The 20,143-nt window shown below is 41.0% G+C and overlaps 1 protein-coding gene across 2 annotated transcripts; it reads left to right on the top strand.

The window, feature by feature from the left end:
* The first annotated feature begins 5,306 nt into the window (after positions 1-5,306).
* On the top strand, positions 5,307-19,868 carry LOC109461781. Of its 2 annotated transcripts, none has more exons than XM_019758178.1 (4): positions 5,307-5,351; positions 15,008-15,126; positions 17,487-17,649; positions 19,332-19,868. In XM_019758178.1, the coding sequence occupies exons 2-4, from the start codon at positions 15,015-15,017 to the stop codon at positions 19,588-19,590; spliced, it is 534 nt and encodes a 177-aa protein (XP_019613737.1). In that variant the 5' UTR covers positions 5,307-5,351; positions 15,008-15,014; the 3' UTR covers positions 19,591-19,868. The 2 variants fall into 2 exon arrangements, with proteins under 2 accessions (XP_019613737.1, XP_019613738.1); XM_019758179.1 differs by having other exon boundaries at positions 15,008-15,105; positions 19,332-19,679.
* Positions 19,869-20,143: the final 275 nt, after the last annotated feature.

Here is a 20,143-nt window from a genome sequence, read left to right on the forward strand (position 1 = left end):
GACCTGGAGTGTCGACACCCAACTGATGAACGGGCATGGGCAACAACAAATTTGCCCCGCTGTCACTCAGCTTACCGTAACCTGGTATCCAGTCTATCGTGGTTGGGGCGGGTTTTCTTCGGGGCTGCTGAAGCTCTTCCCCGCCCGCCTGAGTCAGGTTCCCCCGGTAGGTTTTTCTATTAGAGCCCCGGAGCTAGACAGCCTGCCCCGACCACGATAGACAGGGATGCCAGGTTAAAGTTTACCGTGTCGTAACACACTCTAGTCATGACGAGATGACAAAATCTGGTAAAAGATATATATAATTTATAAGCCATGCCTTCAAGTACCAGAGTTATCAACCAAGGATTGAGGTGTTCAAGAATTAATTCTTTCCTGGAACTACCGCAGAGTGGAACTCACTGTCACCAAGTACAGTAGGGGCATTGTCAACAGATAGCTTTAAACAATGTCTAGAGCTAGAAGTTCAAGGGATAACAATGTAACAAGTCGATCGGTGTAATATAGCCAGCTGCCGCCGCGCCGCGTGCCTGCGAAGCTGGTGTGTTACGCCGAAAGGCGTTTATACCGGCTATACAGATACAGATATTTATGTAACGTTATACATATAGCGCTAGAGTGAGCAGATATACATTGTATGGAACATACGGCATGTTTTGTATCCCCTTCTAGTCCTTATGTGTGAATTCCTGTGACCAAATGACTGGCATGTCTAAGTTGATCCAGGTTTCAATGTTGTTCGTCCTTCCATCTTTAGATTTGCCACAGAACAGTACTCTCCAAGCAGAGGTTTGGGCTTATTTTTGGCGTGTTTTAGGCTTTTTTATCGTTTTTTGCACTGGTATCTTTTTAAATTTGACGCCAACCCTGGGAAAGCCCGACAAAAAAGCCCCCAAAACACGCCAAAAGTAAGCTAAAACCCAAACCTCTGCTTGGAGAGTAGCCTGAGCCAGAACAGGTCATCTCCACACATTTTACCTACGGTTTTAAACACTGAAACTGGCACAGCACTTACCAGAGAGACTGAAATATTAAAGATGTATTAGGTCATACCAAGTAATTACATGACTGTCATGGATGACGTCGACGCGAGCATTCATTTTGGCCTGTTCCAAGAAAAAAAACAAGAAATTCCAATTCCTGTAACTACGACCATTTGCCGCAAACCGTAAAACAAGAAACAGGACAGGACGACAACTGCTGTTCCGCTGATTTATTGCTGTTTTCACGACGAATATAAGACTTGCTGGTTGTTACTCTGTGCTCTCGCATTCAATTTTTGTCCTAACACTCGCATTCAATTTTTGTCCTAACACTCGCATTCAATTTTTGTCCTAACACATTCAATTTTTTGTCCTAACACTCGCATTCAATTTTTGTCCTAACGCATTCAATTTTTGTCCCAAAACATTCAATTTTTGTCCTAACACATTCAATTTTTGTCCTAACACTCGCATTCAATTTTTGTCCTAACACTCACATTCAATTTTTGTCCTAACACATTCAATTTTTGTCCAAACACTCGCATTCAATTTTTGTCCAAACACTCGCATTCAATTTTTGTCCTAACACTCGCATTCAATTTTTGTCCTAACACATTCAATTTTTGTCCTAACACATTCAGTTTTTGTCCTAACACATTCAATTTTTGTCCTAACACATTCAGTTTTTGTCCTAACACATTCAATTTTTGTCCTAACACATTCAATTTTTGTCCTAACACATTCAATTTTTGTCCTAACACATTCAATTTTTGTCCTAACACATTCAATTTTTGTCCTAACACATTCAATTTTTGTCCTAACACATCCAATTTTTGTCCTGACACATTCAATTTTTCAACGGTCCCAACATTTGTCGTCCCTTAGCATATTTCAAATCTACACATCTTGTTTGTTTGTTTTTTGCCCTTCTTGTTTTTATTTCGCGCTCTCGCATTGGATTTAGGGTCTCTAGAGGACGTCATCCATAAAAGTTACTTGCTGTGGCCTTACTTATAATCCATTTAATCCCCTCTGTAGAAGGGCCAGAGCATGACGTCTGTAGACCACTTGACATTTTCCTGCCTCCCGAGGCCTCAGAGTGTCCTGCCGCACAGAACTTCATTTACGCCCTCAAGTGCGGTGTTACTAGGAATAGAATAATGGCTTGGAGTGGAGTTTAAACTGCCATTTACCGCATTGGCGGCCTACCGTACAACATAAACTAGTTCAGCATACAAAATCTGCTGTGTCGACGGATAACTGCGATGCGATTATCGACGGCAGTGCTACTACTGTAAGTGCAGCAGCTCTATTATGTTTACCGAAGGAAAACATATTGTTTTTGCTACGTTTCTTCTTCTGTTCCGTTCCAATCACTGACCTCTGACCTGGCCAATGACCTGATTTGTGGACGTCTCTCACCATGGTAACTGGTGTTGGATTACATAATGTTGCAATTTTATAGTAGGAGGGATTCATACTCCTGTCTGATCATATATGAATGTACATGTATTTGAGTAAGAAACAACAGAGCAGACCATATGCGAAGGTAAACATTATGCATTTTCTTGGCAAATGTTACCTTTCTAGTGTTTAGATAGATCTAGATAGAAGGCGAGTTCTTATACGGTTTTCTGAAATGTTATGTTCGTCAATCTCTCCATAAAAGGCATTCAATGTGGTCTCTGTTGGCAATTTTTTTTCTATTCGAACATTTATTTTAAAAGACATGGCGACGGCACACTCAAGTTTTTCAACTTATTTTTATGCCGCCACCAACGTAGACAAACGCATGAACGGACAACAGACATGCTCAATTACTTTTTTTCACCTGAGGAAATTCGTGTAAAGTGCCTCTCACAAGGGCACAAGATCGGTGGCATGTCAGGATTCGAACTCGGGACCTCTTGGTTTCCAGCCTCTGATCGTTACGCCACACGACCCCAGGTTGACAAGTGGGTTAAAACTATCGCCACGCACGCACGCACTCACTGTTTCAATGTCAACCTTATGTCATGGCTAATGTCCAATTTAGCAGATGTTACCAAGAACGCTCGAGCTGGTATCGTTTTCTCTCTGCCCCTTTCTTTTACATTTTTACATCCTATAATGAACCTTGAGCCACGTTTTCTTCATCATCCTCCCGACGTTTGGAGACTATTCTAGGCAGGGTATGATACGCTACATTGTTACAGGATGTCTGTTTTCACACGATAGCCTGCGTGGGACAAAAATGTGGGGGATAAGAAATGACAGAACTGTCGCTTTTTGTAAGATACCGTGTTGTAATACGTACGTTACATGTAACCCTATCATATAAATGCCTATTTCACCATGTCCCTTCAAAAGGTTGCAATGCTTTATCGTTTTCATGTCGCTCAGGTATTCAGATGTAGTATTTTCTGTACATAGTAGAGGGGATTCATTCCTCAAGCTAGCCGACATCTTGCACACGCAGTCGTCCCTCAGTAAGACACCTGGAGCTCCATAGTTCCAGTTTAAACAATTTATTCAGCCTGCCACACTTAGTATTTTCCTTCCATTCCTGTCTTAGTGGAAGGTATGAAGAGTAGTATCTCCACGATTGAAGAAACTGCTCTGGGTAGTTCGAAATTTGTTGCAATAAAAATTAGATGAACTAATTTTTACTGCTCATGAAGTTTTTGATACTATCTTTGCTGAGCCGTATCGAATTCTAACAGTGTGTGGCCACTGACAATTATAATAACCAGACAAACACTGGACAAAAGCCTTCAAAAACAAGCATAGATAAATAAGAAACTATTACAATTAATAATCAAAGTTACATGTCTCACAATCTTTGACTATATGTTCGAGGATTGGAGCAAACCTTACACCCTTCTACTATACTAAGAACAAATAATATTAAAAGAATACACGGGGGAAAATTTGTAATCAGTTAATAGATAGGTCCTTGACTTCGTGAATATTTTCATCAGGTTGGTAAGTCACTGAGTTAAGAGACACTTTTTACATAACCAAGTGTTTTATTCACAGCCGATGTTTCGCTGACCATCTGTCACCTTCCTCAGGGCAATTCTGACTGGTTCACATTGCACTGCAGCACTGCATCATTGTAGATACAGTTCCATGTAAGTACGCATATGTATAGATTGTACGTTTGGGAATGCATCTGTAGCAGCGACACCTGTGCTGCAGTGCAATGTGAACCAGTCAGAATTGCCCTGAGGAAGGTGACAGACGGTCACCGAAACGTCGGCTGCATAAACCACTTGAAAGATTCTATTTACTAAGTCCTTGACTCTTTTGTAGCCATGCTGGTACCATGGACATAAATTGGATCACAACAAGATGACGTCACTGTGGTCTCAACTATTTAGAAATACGTCATTCAAAATCAAGAGCAAGGTCCAGAAACGTTTCACACTACTTAAAGGGCATCCAATGCGATTTCAGAACAGCAAAACTGGAAATATTCTGAATAAGGCAATCTTTGTGATATTGACACAATACTGCTTCATATTAGCACATTTGAATCAGTATTTCATATACTTTGGACATTTAAAACAGCAGAAACAAACCCAAAGTTAAGTCCTTTATTTTCTGGGTGGTACCCTAAAAATCAGTCCAGGGCCCTTCCAGTAACCATTTTCCGTCAGAATTTTGGTAATTTTTTTATCCACGGGGGTCAATATATATTGGGATTCTGTGGTTTCAACTCTTTATGTAGATAAATGACCGGAATATTGACTTTGAAAACTCGGGTTTCCAAGTCCTAAAAACTGCATTGGATGCCTTTAAAACACAATTTATCAGCATTTTGGAGACTTACAGTTTTTTTCCAACATATATCTGTGCACTAAGTATTGAAAACAGTTAGCAGTTTGACTTCTACACAACTCACATCGAAAAAAAAATCAAACGACACCAGAATTTCCCCCCCTATACAAAAATGGATCACTCTGCTTTGTGTAAACGTGTATAATTACACGTTCACACATCATAACATAAAAGTTGTAAATTCTATCACACCTGGACGAGAAACATCCAACATATTTTTATTAGCAAAAACAATGCTCCCACATATAAACTAAAATTACCTCAGAAAAAAAACACTCTCAAAGATACCAACGTTTACCACGGAAGTACGTTTGGTTTGGGGGTTATTCTACGTTTGGTGGTTGGCCTACTGCGCATGACATAGCTGAACCGTGCTCTGAACCTATACTACCGAGGATAAAGCCATACAGGAAGACCCAGTGTCTTTCTAGGCTCGTACTACCAACTGTGCCCGACTGTGGCACGTTTCTTAACTAGACTAGTTGCAGTCCATTGGCGTTTGGTTTAACAACAACACTGACAGCCAGGGAAAATATCCAGTCAAAGGTACGTGACCTTACATACGGTTTGACCCCCTCTGTACATAGTGTAACGTAGGTCACTCAGCGGACGATACAAATAGCTATTAACACCATATGGGTATGGATATGGTTCCGACGTGTCTCTGGTTTTTAATCTAGCCGTGGCTTCATTCAAGTTAATGAAAAAAGAGCGAACGTATCACGAGTATGCTACAGGCAAACATGCGTGTCCGTAGGTATTATTTGATAGAGTTCTGTGGCTGCGCAAGTTAATTTCGGAAGGCTACGATATTTAGTTTCTGTGCAATACTTCTTAGGTGATAAATTGTACATAGAAGCTATGCCACAACTGCACTGAATATATCATCAGTCCTTCACAGAGGACCCCTGCTTTGAGACATTCTATGTGGAGTCATTTGACACGGCTTTCTAGTTTGTGGTGATGTCGTCTTTCAGAACTTGTCACATTCATTTTGTGTCACCGTCGCCTATTTCACGCCAGTTTTAAGTGATAAATTGTACATGGAAGCTATGCCACGACAGCACTGAATATTTCAGAGGAGCCCTGCTTTGAGACATTCTATGTGGAGTCATTTGACACGGCTTTCTAGTTTGTGATGTCGTCTTTCAGAACTTGTCACATTCATTTTGCGTCACTGTCGCCTATTTCACGCCAGTTTTGATGGCTAGTGTGTAGCGCTAGTGAGTTACATGTAACTCCGCTCTCCTTTCATTCTTCATGTCATGTTTTGGGCCGAGTCCAACGACAGGTTCGAACGACATCCTGCGTGCTTGAAGAGATAAGCTCAATGCGTTTTTACGCGCTGACAACAGCGATATCGTTCACTTGTCTTTCCAGAATGTCTGTGATGTCATATCTGTTGAAGCTTACTGTTGCGTAAACACACTTCTGCCTGCAGACAAAGGAACTATCTGACTGTCACACGTTATGGGTAGCCTCCACCAGGCCTTTCTACGAAAATACGGATCGTAGAATTCGGAAAAAAGAGGGTAAAATTGGCCAAGGGAGTCCGGCCGCGGGAAGGTAGTTTCTTTCCCTCGGAAGCGCGGCCAGTCAAACCCCAAGGCGGCCAAACTCCCGTGGCAAATATTTTCCTATATATCCAGCGTAGTTAGCCTGGTAGAGGCTACGTTACGGGGATATTTTTAACTGATACGCAGTACAGTATTGCTTAGCCTATTCAAAATACAACATATGGAAAGTAGGCAAGACATGGTTTCATCCAAATTTTGAGAAAAACACAAAAAATAAGGCAAGAGATTTTTATTTAAAATAATAACAGCACAAAGACAAAGTGATGCTGCACTCAAGTTGACCAAATTATTTTACCAGCGCCACTTCACAATAAACAAATATATATATATGTAAATATTAAGACAGACACTGAAGTGTGCCAAACGTCAATGACCTGAACCAGGCGTCTATCACCATGGTAACTCATGTTGAGCTACATCATGTTGCAATTTTATAGCAGGAAGGATTTAGACCCGAGAAAGATTAATATTACATGATATTTAATACTTTGAACATCCTCCACAGACCCTTTCTAGAAATGATACGAATTTCATGCCAATATAAAATTTGTTTCGACTCTCCCGGCATCCAAGGTCCTGACTAGAAGCCTGAGACGGAAAAACAAGGTCTGGCCGGGAAGATATGCTTCAAACACCGTAAATCACTCTACACTGGGGCGGTAATGTTGAACTGCTATGCCGGGTACGTGGTGTTATGGTAGCCTCCACCAGGCCTTTCAGTTCTACGGGAATACGGATCGTAGAATTCAGCAAAAAAAGAGAGTAAAATTGGCCAAGGGAGTCCGGCCGCGGGGAGGTAGTTTTAAAATTCTTTCCCTCCGCGGCCAGTCAAACCTACAAGGCGGCCAAGCTCCCCTGGCAATTATTCTCCTACATACATCCAGCGTAGGACTAGTGTTATATGGCCATGTAGATATATTTCACCTGTGATTTAGATTGTAGGAAATCGACGAAGATGATGTATTTCCATTTTTCTTCATCCAAGAGGATTAAGTCTTTCCCGGCGATTAAATGCTGATATAGATCCAAACTGACACTGCTTCTGAAAACATTTTAAAGATTAGCACTGCTCTTGGGAACGGGGGCTTTGGTACAGTTCCAACGAAGTAAATTGTTTCACGGGACAAATAATAATATGAAACTAGAAAGGTAACATTTGAAAAGCAAATGCATGATGTTTAACTTCGCATATGGTCTGCTCTGTTAATTCTCACTCAAACACATATATGGTCAGACAGGTGTCTAAATCTCTCCTGCTATAAAATTGCAACATGCAACACCAGTTACTATGGTGACAGACGTCTGGTTCAGGTCATTGACCCTATTGGTTTGGAGAAGAAGAAGAAGAGGAAACAGAGCAAAAACAAGAATAATTAAGGGTTAATGACCCGCCACGAGGTGTATATGGTGTGATAATGCCCTGGCAGTTGCTATAACCACCGAATAAAACCACCGAGTGAGCGTAGCCACCTGGCCATATGATAATATATGATAATGCGTTCCTGGCTTTTAATTCCGTAGAGACATACGTACGGTTTCCCTAATTCCGTTAATGCCCTGCGCTGGCACGTACCAAGTGTTTGTCTAGCTGGCTCAAGTACAGTGGACTTATCGATCGGTACTTTAGCTTTAGTGTTTTTGTCGACCTTGGCTTGTCCCATTGTCTAGACTTCATTGAAACGTTCAGTAACCAGTAAAGGTGACAAACAACATACCAAACTCCACGGCTAGAGTAAGGCCACACCGACTTAATTTCATGGATGGCATCCGCGTGCGCATTGATTTTCGCCTGTTCATAAAAAAAAAAAAAAAAAACACGTCCACCAAGGCTCTGGCCTGGCTCTAGGCTCTAGGTCCATGCTAGTTAGCGACAATACGGAGCCGGCGGTAACTCTGGAGGACGGCACCCGAAGCTCCACGAAGCTCCAGATCTCAGTACATACGTACAGTGCTGATTCAAAACTTCGCAAAAAGCCAGCATGTGCCACGCAAATTCATAATACCAGCTTTGTATTCCTGTGGTATAGTAGCATTTTTATTTTTTGCAGGTATTTTTTATTCGCCCGCGCGCACTAGTTTGGGGGTTTTCAGGGGATGTCATCCATAAAATTAAGACGGTGTGACCTAAGTCGTATCACGTTCCAATGTTGATACAATATTCAGTCATCCAGCCTGGCTGTGAACCACTTGTACAATCAACAGACACGTGAACCTAAAACAAGTTCCAAACTTTCGGCGCCAAACATCAGCCTCCATAGCATGCCAAAAACTGGGGGTTTTGGAGGGTCTTCGTCGTCTTTGGGAGCTTTTATCTGCTATTTTCTGATTGCATATAGACAACATAGCCGGCCTGGTTGAATTACCCCCGTTTTTGTTTAGAACTGCGCTAATCAGAAAACAGCCGAAGACCACCAAACCCCCAGTTCTATACGCCTGCTACGGAGGCTAGCCAAACATATGCGGTGCACGTTTTCGTGCCTCCCACAACGCGGCGAACTCCGGTTGAACCGACTCGGTTAAGGACGGTGTCAACTTTACGAGGTTACCCTCCCCCATAAAAAGAACTTGACCTTGCTGACCAAATTTTGACTCGTATTAGCCTCGACGTCAGCACGTTTGTAGGGCTATATATACACATTCCCCTAGCCAGGGTTTTGAATAGGAGGGTTCTTCCCACTGTCTGAGGGACCAGCGAGCGCCATATAGCCGCAAGGTTCCTAGGGGGGTCCGGGGGCATGCTCCCCCGGCAAATTTTGAAATTTGAACCTTCTGACCTGGCATTTCCTGCATTTGTTAGCGGATTTCTAAGGAAAAATCAGACATAATTTTTTATTCAATGACAAAGTGAGCAGTTTTTTTTAACGATTCCAGCTCTGCTGGTGATACAAATCAGTCCATCTTTTAAAGAAAATCTTGGACCTTTAGATAAAAATTAAAACTGGACCTTTCAGCCTTGTGGGGGTACCAGGTACAGAATGTCTATGGCTTTCCCTGACAGGGCAGTAACAAAAAGGGACCGCACGGGCTGCACTTGTAGGCTAAAGTGCGGGCGTGATGAGGTGGAATGTGTGGATTTTACCATGAATCACCATGAAGGCAGGCTTGATCGTTCACGTACTCCGTGATATGGACATTGCTTTGTCAAAAACCCTGGGAAAATGTGCTTACTACACAGCTATATAGCTAGCAATACGTGATGTGAATCTCCTGATGGTGTAACGCACAATTACAAGTGGTGTGCTTTTAGTTGCTAAGTGAGTTGCTGCTTTTGAAGTGATAGTGTAGGCAGCTCACTACAAGACGTACTCTGATATTTTCGCGATATACAAGTTTGGTGGGTTCCTGAACGTGTTGCATTGAAGATATGTGTGTGTTTTTTTGTGTGTGTATGTGTGTGTGTGTGTGTGTGTGTATGGGTGCGTGTGTGTGTGTGTGTGTGTGTGTGTGTGTGTGTGTGTGTGTGCGCGTGCGTGCGTGTGTGTGTGTGTGTGTGTGTGTCGGACACCTTCCTACACAAGCTCTTTTTTACGCAGACAAACGCAACAACAGACATTACTCATTTTCACTTGAGTGAAGTGAGGAAATTCGTGTAAAGCGCCTAGCTTTCACAAGGTCGGTGGCATGCATGGCGCGCAGGAATCGAACCCTGGATCTCTTGGTTTCGAGGCGAACACTCTACCGTTATGCCACACGACCCGACTACACTGAGATCTAGACCCTGTGAAAGTGACTGACCTTCAGGCTAGGCTGCTGTTAGCTCAGCTATATGTGCGCGGCCGTGTCCAGGATACCGGCCCATCCAATACACAAAAACCTTTCTGTGCCCTTGTCACACTAAGACAGGAGGGTGGGTGACCTTGTAGCCTTCCATTACTATATTAAAGTCCTGCCTATGTTTCATCTGCAGCAAAATCGGTTCCTTAAGCTTCCTTAGATGAGGTAGGCTTAAAACTTCTTTAGTATCGACTACAACAATTTGTTCTAAAGAGAGATGGTTTTGATCGCCTTCAAAGCAACCTTACTCCTTTAGAAGCGAACAGGGTATCACGCGATAGCAATGATCACACTTGCTGTAATGTTACATTCCTCCCTAGACGAGTAACTCTAGTAATAGAAAATACGCCACAGAACACATACATTATGCTTCCTCTGAATTCAAGAATGATAATAGCTAAGGCCATGTTGATTTGATTATATGGATGACATGAATTTTCGGCCGTTTCCAAAAAAAAAAAAAAGAAACGTTTTCAACCATACTGTAAATGGTACAAAACAGTTTCAAAATGAGCAAATATATACCGTAAGTTACAAAAGAAAATATTGGAAAACGATATCAATGTCGTAGAATGCCAAAATCAAACGAGAAAGACGAAAATGTAAAGAAATGAATTTAAAGAGTAGATTATTCGCGTGGTGACGTGAATATAAGCATATTGCTTGAGTGAGTCACCACTATGTATTGTATTGTTTGCATTTTGAAATTTAAAAAAAAAACTAAATTTAAGGTATCACCACCATTCTATATACTAGTCACACATCGCATTGTCGGAAGCAATATCATTTCACAACAACATAAACAAGAATTCGTAGATCTCATACCTGCCACAGATCAAATAGATTACATGATTACAATAGCAGTACTATTATATAAAACACTGTAATTATAGAATTTTCTCACTGAATATGCAAATTAAGTCCTCATTTGCATAGTTTGCATTTAATTATGTACAACTCTCTCTCAGCTACCTACATACCAAAAATAATGAAAATACGTTGTTCCAATCTGGACTTATTGGCTTTGAAAGTTTTTACCAGAAACTACCCTGCAGTTCCAGAACAAGCCGCTAGGGGGACCAAACTTACACTACTTATTCCTGACAGGATAAGCTATCCGTCACCAAAACATCAAGACTATAACATATTCGGAAGTTCTGCTGCAGTACCAAGGCCATCCACCAGGAGGCCCATATTTGACCTTGACCTTCGGCTTCCTAAGACTTACCAGCATACCAGATATCATCACAATCCATAAAGGCATTATGAAGTTATGCTGACTACAAATGTGCGGAAACACACACACACATACACACACACACAGACACGCCAAAAACAATACCTCCATTCTTCATGGAGGTAAAAAAACATTGGCATATCTTGCAAGCCACGGTTGGATAGTGAAGGAACTGTACCGGACACATCGGCCTCAAAATGTCATTACACGACTCACTTCTTCATTTTCCCATCAAAACTTTTTCATAAACCTTCATCTTTTGGCGCCTTGTCTTCCACTTAGCCTCTCGGCTGTCGTTCCGAATGAACGGACCGCGGCGCAGTCTGCATTATTTTCCACAAGACGCAAGGCCAATTTTAAACCTGCCAAAGGTTTGCGATCTCCGCAATTTCAAGCTGAGATGACTTCATTTATTTGACGGTATTGTAGTTGGCTTCGGCCATAGTAAGGTATTGTAATTCACTTTATGTTCACGGTAGCAAAATTTCACTGTCTGAGAAAAATGGTCATGTTCACAGAACTATACATTCCCAGTGGCAACAGGTAGAGAAAAAAGAAAGTCCAGCAATTATTTGTTGACTGTAATGATAAGTTCACGGTACAGAAGTGACAGAGAAAACGGTGAACATAACAGTACAGCGAAAAAAAATCAGGAATTACAGTATATAGTACGGCTATCGGGTATGTGTCTGGTTCTATAATCATTTTTCTACTACTATTCTTTTCTTATATATATGCTATAGGAGTTTCAAATTTCAAGACTTTTGTGTTTCGTTCTAGTCATACATTTACTGGGTCTGTGTCCGGTTCTAGAATCATATTTCACATCACTTTTTCCTTATCAAAGTAGGAAAATCAAAGGAATTCCAGTCTGACCTATAGGAGTTTAAAATTTAAACACTTCTTGTGCTTCAAATTTCGAGACTTTTCAATTCTATCAACCCTTGTCCATTCATTATTTGAACCCAGTGCACCCCTTTAATTCTTCTAAGGTCTGTCTAGTCATACATGCATATTTCAGAGGGATACCTTTTTTGTTCAAAGTTTTATGAATCCACTAGGAACGTGCTGGAATGGGGCTATAATGTTACGACTCTGTAAAGATGTTTTATAGAGAAGGTGCTATATATGAGACCTCTTTCTGCTGTCTTGGGTTGTACATCCATAATGCAGCGTTGGACACACAAAAACGTTATTCAATCTTTGCTTTAGGCTTGGAGGTCGCCTCGGAGGTCATGCTTTTAGCTCCTACATGTATTCTCACTTAGGCCCGCCTTTCAACTTTTATATCGTCTTCAATCAAGTGTGCTTTTGATTGAACAATTACTCAAGATGACGGCAAGCATACTTCTTTTCTTTACTTGTTCTCTCTCTGCCTGTCTCTGTCTCTCTCTCTCTCTCTGTCTGTCTCTGTCTGTCTCTGTCTCTCTCTCTCTCTCTCTCTCTCTCTCTCTCTCTCTCTCTCTCTCTCTCTCTCTCTCTCTCTCTCTCTCTCTCTTAATACACTCGTAATGTGTACGACACAGTGCGTGACCAGGGCTCTAAATACTGGGTGCATGTGCACCTTAGTGCACCCAAATATTTTCGTAGGTTTAGATATGCAAAGATGTTAAATGTATAGAAGAATAGCGCATATTCTTAACATCTGAGTGTCAGAAAAAATAATCTTTCTAGTACTTTTCTTTAGAAATGAAGTATAATTAGTTTTTGCTGACATTCTACTTATTCTATTTTTTATATGGTGCACCCAAAATAATTTTGTGCACCCAATTGTTTGGAGCACCTGTGCAGCTACCCCCCCCCCAAAAAAAAAGAAACGAATTTCGAGTCCAGTTGATCAGCTGGTTTTACAGAATTAGTTTCATTGATAAAAAACGCGAAGGAATGATTCGCTACGTAATTTGTAATATGTTTTTGAAACCGCCGTTTCTTTTATAGAGTCACTATAAATATCTCTTTCGAGAGTGCTCTATGATTGCTGCTCCACTCATCACTATATATAAAGCAGCACTTATAGGAATGAAGTTAACGATTTTATGATGTTCTTGACATCCCCAGTTACTGAGCAGGGTCACCCCGTCCTAACTGATGAAGTAGTGGTACCATTTGTGTAATGAACCCCCTCCATACGTACATTACTCAAATGGATTCTCGCCAGTATGTCTAAGGCCACAGCAAGTAAACTTTATGGATGACATCCTTCTCAGACTCCAAATACAATGCGATAGGGTGACAAAAAACAAGGCGGGCCAAAAAAACAAGATTCCTACACTTTCAAATTTTGACATCATAAACCTTGTAAATTAACAAGAAATTATACATATATTGTGCTAAGCTTACTGAAAACTGTTACACTATCCACATTTGTCACTGAAACAAAATAAAAGTTTTCAATCATTGTACAAATGGTTTTGATTCAGTGGGAACATCACATACAATGTATACACAGCCATGTATACCATCACATGTAAAAGGAATGAAATACATCACTGCATCAAAGTTAAATACAAAACAATAAATCAGAGCCTTGTCTTGTCTTCTCTCTTCATATCTATCTGCCATCCACGTTTCAGCATGGCAACATACATCTTTGCCCATTTTTGGCATGTTGACCACTGTCAGAGGGCAACAAAATTTCTTGTTTTTTTTTTCAACATCAGACGCAAATCAATGCTCGCCTGATGTCATCCATAAAAACCACTTGCTGTGGCCTAAGCAAGTTGACTACGCCTCCCCCATACGTTTCCGCCTTTTTCATTCCTGTAATTCGCTTGAAATCCTAGAAGAAATATGTGTTTGAAAATCTGTGGTTGTTTTCAAGGCTCCCATTGACGTACATTAGTACTGACGTTCGTAGCGACAGACCGTTACGGTGTACTTTGTATTGTACTTAAACCCGCCTCTTCAGCCTAATACTTCAGCTTACCATATACGGTCAGAACGGGTCCTCTTACAAAGAAGTGACGTCTTTTTAGTTCTGAAGTGATGCGGCTTGTGACTGGGTAACTCAGTCGTCAGCGCAGTACAGAGGATCAGAGCGTTCTGTTCGGAAGACATTACGGTTAAGCAGTGTGGAACGTGGACTGTTTGAGAAAAGGAGTATTTGTCTCACAAGCGAAGTTAGTATAAACCTTGCTCTGCTGGTGAATTTAGTTTAATAGAATCGTCAGCTGTGCTTGTCGATGTATATTTCATAATATCATCAGTTGTGTGTGTGTTAAATTTTTTTGGCGACGTCTCAGGGAGGAGCCTAATGGTACAGTATTGTGTGCAATTTGCAAGAATTCTAGGAATTGTACAGGAATTTTGTCCACAGGCATGGGATGTCCACAGGAATGTCTTCTAGCTTTGTTTGTTGACATGCCCACATTCCTGGAAACCGTTGGGAAAACCTGTCTGCCCCCACATTCCTGGAAACCTGTCTGCCCCGGATGCCCCACTTTCTGTCACTCTGGGGCCTCGTTCACTATACACTCAGGGGAGGGGAGGGTACCAAGGCTTCCTCAAAATCATGAACTCATGGCAGTGCCATGCAAACAATAACCCCAACAACAACCACCGTCGCCATGGCAATGTGTGTTTTCATTGCCAGTCTTGTTTATTCTATTCTACAGTACATCCATGAGGCTAGCACTCTCCAAACGGACGGCCGTTCTCGGCTTGCTGTGGATCACGATGGTGGAGGCTATAGGAGATGTAACCGAAGAAGAAAGTAAGTTTGCTCCAAAACGTGGTAAGTCGAATCGTGAAGAGGGTCAGAAATGTTTAATCTGCTTAATGAATCATTAATTATGGTAGTAATTTCATAGAGGGTTTAAAATCATGTTTCTTACAATGAAATATACAAAGATGAAAGATTGCCTGGGTAAAGCCTAGTTCATCCCTTTATCTCTCGATACAGCATTAAAAGGATGTCACAGGGCAAGTAAGACAAAAGAATACAGTTTAAAAGTTACTATGTGCATCGGACATTTCTGTGGTTCAATTAAAATGATAAGTTGTAAGTAAGTACATTTTATACATATATATAAAAAAATACGTTTTAGAGATATGTCTAAAAATCATTCCAGTAACATCAGAATTATCTTCTACAAGAGAAAAGCCCCGAAGTATATGTCCGGTGTGTTTCTGGCATAGTATGTGGCATAAAATGCTCATTTTATGTTTATATTGATTAGTATTGACCGGTATCTGGAGGTATCTGTCTCAGAAAAGTTGTGAAACCGTAATAGCATTGAAAAGTGTTTGTTCCAAGCCACTGAAAATCGCCTGTTTCTTACAATTCCATTAAGTAACACCCGTAGTGAGTTCAAAAGGAGCGAATTCCTGCAAATACAATTTTGAAAGATAAGGAAAAAAAAATCAACATTCCAAAACATCTATAGAGAATCGAGGCTCGTATAGCTCCGTCCTTGGTGCTGAATGACTTCCATTAGGGTAACCATTATACCTAACGCACGTATTGTTGCCTTTGTAGCTTTTCCGAGACATTTTGTCGATTCTAAACGCCTGTTGGACAAAGATAGGCTTCATTCTGGTTCACAGAACGTACCTTCTACCTGTTAAGTGGATACCGATAGTGATCAACATCCAAACAGAGTGCCTGAGGTCTGTGTGATACGCACGTCTGTGCTAGGGATTACGGAATGATGAGAACTCTGCGGACAATTTACTCTTCTGTTTTTTTTTGTACGATTTCAGGGGTGCCAGAGTATACAGTGCAATTTTACGGAATACAGTGCAAGTTTACTAGTATACAGTGCAATTTTACGGAATACAGTGCAAGTTTACTAGTATACAGTGCAATTTTACGGAATACAGTGCAAGTTTACTAGTATACAGTGCAATTTTACGGAATACAGTGCAAGTTTCCTAGTATACAGTGCAATTTTACGGAATACAGTGCAAGTTTACTAGTATACAGTGCAATTTTACGGAATACAGTGCAATTTTACAAATGACGTTGTTATGACGTAACCTGGGCCCAGCTTTCCAGGGACGCCGCTGACGGAGCGTACTCACATATTTCTGTGTTTTTCGAGCGAATTTGGACCGTTTTCGTAGATAGACCTTTATCAAATCACTACATACTACACACAGGGCATGTTACTGCACAGGGATCATTTCGAATTCGCTCGAAAAAGACAGAAATATGTAAGTCAGCGGCGGCGCGCGTCAGCCATCTTGAAACTCAAGGAAAGCCGGGTCCAAGTCACGTGATTCAACGTCATTAGTAAAATTGCACTGTATTCCGTAAAATTGCACTGTATTCTAATACGATTCCACTGTATTCCGTAAAATTGCACTGTATTCCGTAAAATTGCACTTTATACTCTGGCACCCCTGGATTTGGCTTTCGGAAATGAAATCCAGACAGACTATATTCATGTGGAAAATCATAACACACAAGGATTCTAACTGGTCTATGTCTATGTTATAATTGTCATATGACAGAACTCTTTTATCATGTACCACTTGTACATTGTAGTCTTTAATTGTAATATTATCTGTAACACACACGCAAATGACATAGAGCATTTGCAGCATGTTATTTCGGACAGAAATGTCATTTTCCTTTATGGGAACAGGGCTTGTTAGTATATGCTAGTGCCATATCGCCGTTTGATGTATTGTGTCTTTTTTATATATATTTATCAAATCACATAAAAGAAAAATACAAGACTGCGATGGTACTCAAGTTAATACACACTTACATAAGCGCCGCCAACAGAAAATAATTAACAAATACATAATACTACATGAAAGTTACACACAAATAAACACAAGCAAGTCGTGGGGTCGTGTGGCGTAGTGTGCTCGACTCGGAATCCAGAGATCCCGGGTTCGAGTCCTTGGGAAAGGCACTTAACACGAATTTCCTTACTTTGCTCAGGTGAAAATAAGTATTGTATTGTCCCATCCCATGTGTTGGTGGCGGCACTAATATAAGTTGGGAAAACTTGAGCGTGCCGTCACCACGTCTTGTGATTAGATGTTGGGATATATTAAACACTACTGGGGACAAAATCAAGTAAAACTAACCTAAATGCGCCGTAATGTCTGGGGACATTTAAAAAATTGTTTTTCTGACAGTGTGGTCTGCAGTAGAGGCTGCAGAGGCGTGGAGAGAGTGCCCGGATGTTGAAACCTACAACGCCTACATGACGTCATGTGTTCTCACCTTTGCTGAGGACGTCAGTCAGCTTGGGAACGAGACGAGATGCGTTTGGCCCAAACCGTCCCTGGTGGCCTTACGGTAAGGTTTCACTGCTCCCCCTGTTAACCATAGCCTTCACTGCACCCTCATGAATCTAAATGCTAATTTTTTGTGCATTTGTATCTATCTACATCCTAGCAAAATGGGTTACTGGCCAGGAAGCATTTTGACATGCTTAGTATGTAAAAAGTTTGTTGTTAGAGATGTCCCTGGTGGCCTTACGGTAAGGTGCTGCTGCTCCCCCTGTTAACCATAGCCTGCACTGCACCCTCATGAATCTAAATGCTAAATTTTTGTGCATTTGTATCTACATCCTAGCAAAATGCGTTACTGCATGGCCAGGGAGGTTTTGACATGCCTAGCATATAAAGTGTTTGGCTGTTGTTGGAGATGTGTCTGGTATTTTTCTTGTTACTGTCAAAACACAGATTGACCTGTTGTTTAATGCAATACAAACATACAGGGGAGGGGGGTGGCATACATCGACATTTATGCTTCAGCATAGTCTGAGCAAAGTCGATCTTTTTTACAAAACCAAGTGTAAAATGTAAAATGTATAAAGTATAACCAACCAATTCACAGCTGACGTTTCGATCACCGTCTGTCACCTTCCTCAGGGCAATTCTGACTGGTTGACATTGCACTGCAGCACAGGTGTCGCTGCTACAGATGCATTCCCAAACGTACAATATTTACATAATGTGTTGTGCCTATCTATGTTGTGCCTATTTACGTCTGTGAATAAAACACTTGTTTGTGTAAAAAGCGCGACTTTATTCAGTGACTTACCAACCTGATGAAACTATTCACCTGATTTAGCATAGTCTATCTCTAAGAGTTTCCGTAAATAATTTCATCAGGTTGGTAAACGAATGAAAAGCAAAGTTCTTTTTTTTTTTAAGTTCATTTTTTTATTCATTTCATTAGAGAAACAAAATCATGGAACAAGAAAATAAATGACGTACATGTATGACCACAAAACTGATACATAAAACCGGCAGACAATAAACAGTAGAAATAATAAGAAATTAATGAGAACCCCCCAGGAAAATAAATTAAAACAATTGCCAAAGAAAAACTTGATCGGTATGACAAAGCAAAGTTCTTTTATTACAACCATTTATTTTTTTTACGAGCCGACGTTTCGATGACCGTGTGTCATCTTCATCAGGGCAATTCTGACTGGTTTACTAGCTTAAGTGTACTGTGAACCAAGTAAGAGTGCACGGTGAACTATGTGACACCTTTAGTGCACTATGCACCAAGTAACATCTAGCGTCAGTACACAGTAAATCAGTCAGAATTGCCCTGATGAAGATGACAGACGGTCATCGAAACGTCGGCTCATAGAAAAATAAATGGTTGTGATCAAAGAACTTTGCTATTCATTCGTTTACCAACCTGATGAAATTATTTACGGAAACTCTTAGAGATAGACTATGCTAAATCAGGTGAATAAGTCACTGAGTAAAGGCGCTCTTTTTACACAACCAAGTCTTTTATTCATAGACGTAAGTAATGTACATAGATAGGCACAACACATTATGTAAATATTGTACGTTTGGGAATGCATCTATAGCAGCGACACCTGTGCTGCAGTACAATGTGAACCAGTCAGAATTGCCCTGAGGAAGGTGACAGACGCTCGGCTCATAGAAAAATAAATGGTTGTGATCAAAGAACTTTGCTCTTCTTTCTCTAAGAGTTACGTTTGCCCCCAGGCCGTACCAAAGACTAACGGAGTGTGCCACGCTGGTTGGAAAACTCACCGACTGTCGCGACGCCGTGGTCCTGAGCAGAGTTATGCTGGCGCTCCACAGAATATTCTACGTCGGTTGTCCCAGACCCCCGGAGCACATGCTGGAAGCCCCACCTCACATCATAGCCTGTTTCGTCACCTTGACAACCACCATGACGATTGCAGTCGCCATCATGCTCTCTCTGTCCAGAAATCCACCAATCAAAATACGCCGTACATAATTCTTTTAGTATCATAAAAGTTCATCCGTGTTGGTAGTTACATGTTTAGACTTAATTATTAGAGTTAAAATTTTAGATCCAACACAAAAAGTTCTCTCACCTAGAGCTTTCGACCAGTCACTCTGGTCTTCCTTAGTAGACTGACCCAGTGAGGCTTGTCAAGTGGTTTCTTTGATGTGTGACGTCAACACTGGGTCAAAGGTATCTGGTAGACGATGTCGACCCCCGTCGCGGTTTAGTGAAGGGTAATGGGCCCCGATGTATATAGCCTGGGTCAGTCTTCTGAGGAAGACCAGAGTGAATGGTCAAAAGCTCTAAGTGAGAGAACCTATTGTGTTGGGTCTAAAGTTTTAACTCTAAACATAATAGTACTTTTAGCACTCTTTTGCAGACTGGTTGTGATAATTTTGAAGGACAATCGGGTAAAAGAAAAAAACAGCGACACCAAAGGGTTTTTGTTGTTATCCAAAGTTTATAAACATAAAGTTTTATCTTATGAACAAATATATGTATGTAAGGAATCCATATCATAAATAATCAAACTTGTGTACCC

Source organism: Branchiostoma belcheri, unplaced genomic scaffold (genome assembly GCF_001625305.1).
Source record: "Branchiostoma belcheri isolate BF01 breed outbred unplaced genomic scaffold, Haploidv18h27 scaffold96, whole genome shotgun sequence".
NCBI lineage: Eukaryota > Metazoa > Chordata > Leptocardii > Amphioxiformes > Branchiostomatidae > Branchiostoma > Branchiostoma belcheri.

Excerpts from the sequence above, each read along its gene's own strand:
- LOC109461781 (XM_019758178.1), top strand. The coding sequence starts at position 15,015 with ATGAGGCTAGCACTCTCCAAACGGACGGCCGTTCTCGGCTTGCTGTGG. Across the intron at positions 15,127-17,486 it reads TAAGTTTGCTCCAAAACGTG|TGTGGTCTGCAGTAGAGGCT; the intron begins GTAAGTCGAATC and ends TTTTTCTGACAG. Across the intron at positions 17,650-19,331 it reads CCGTCCCTGGTGGCCTTACG|GCCGTACCAAAGACTAACGG; the intron begins GTAAGGTTTCAC and ends GTTTGCCCCCAG.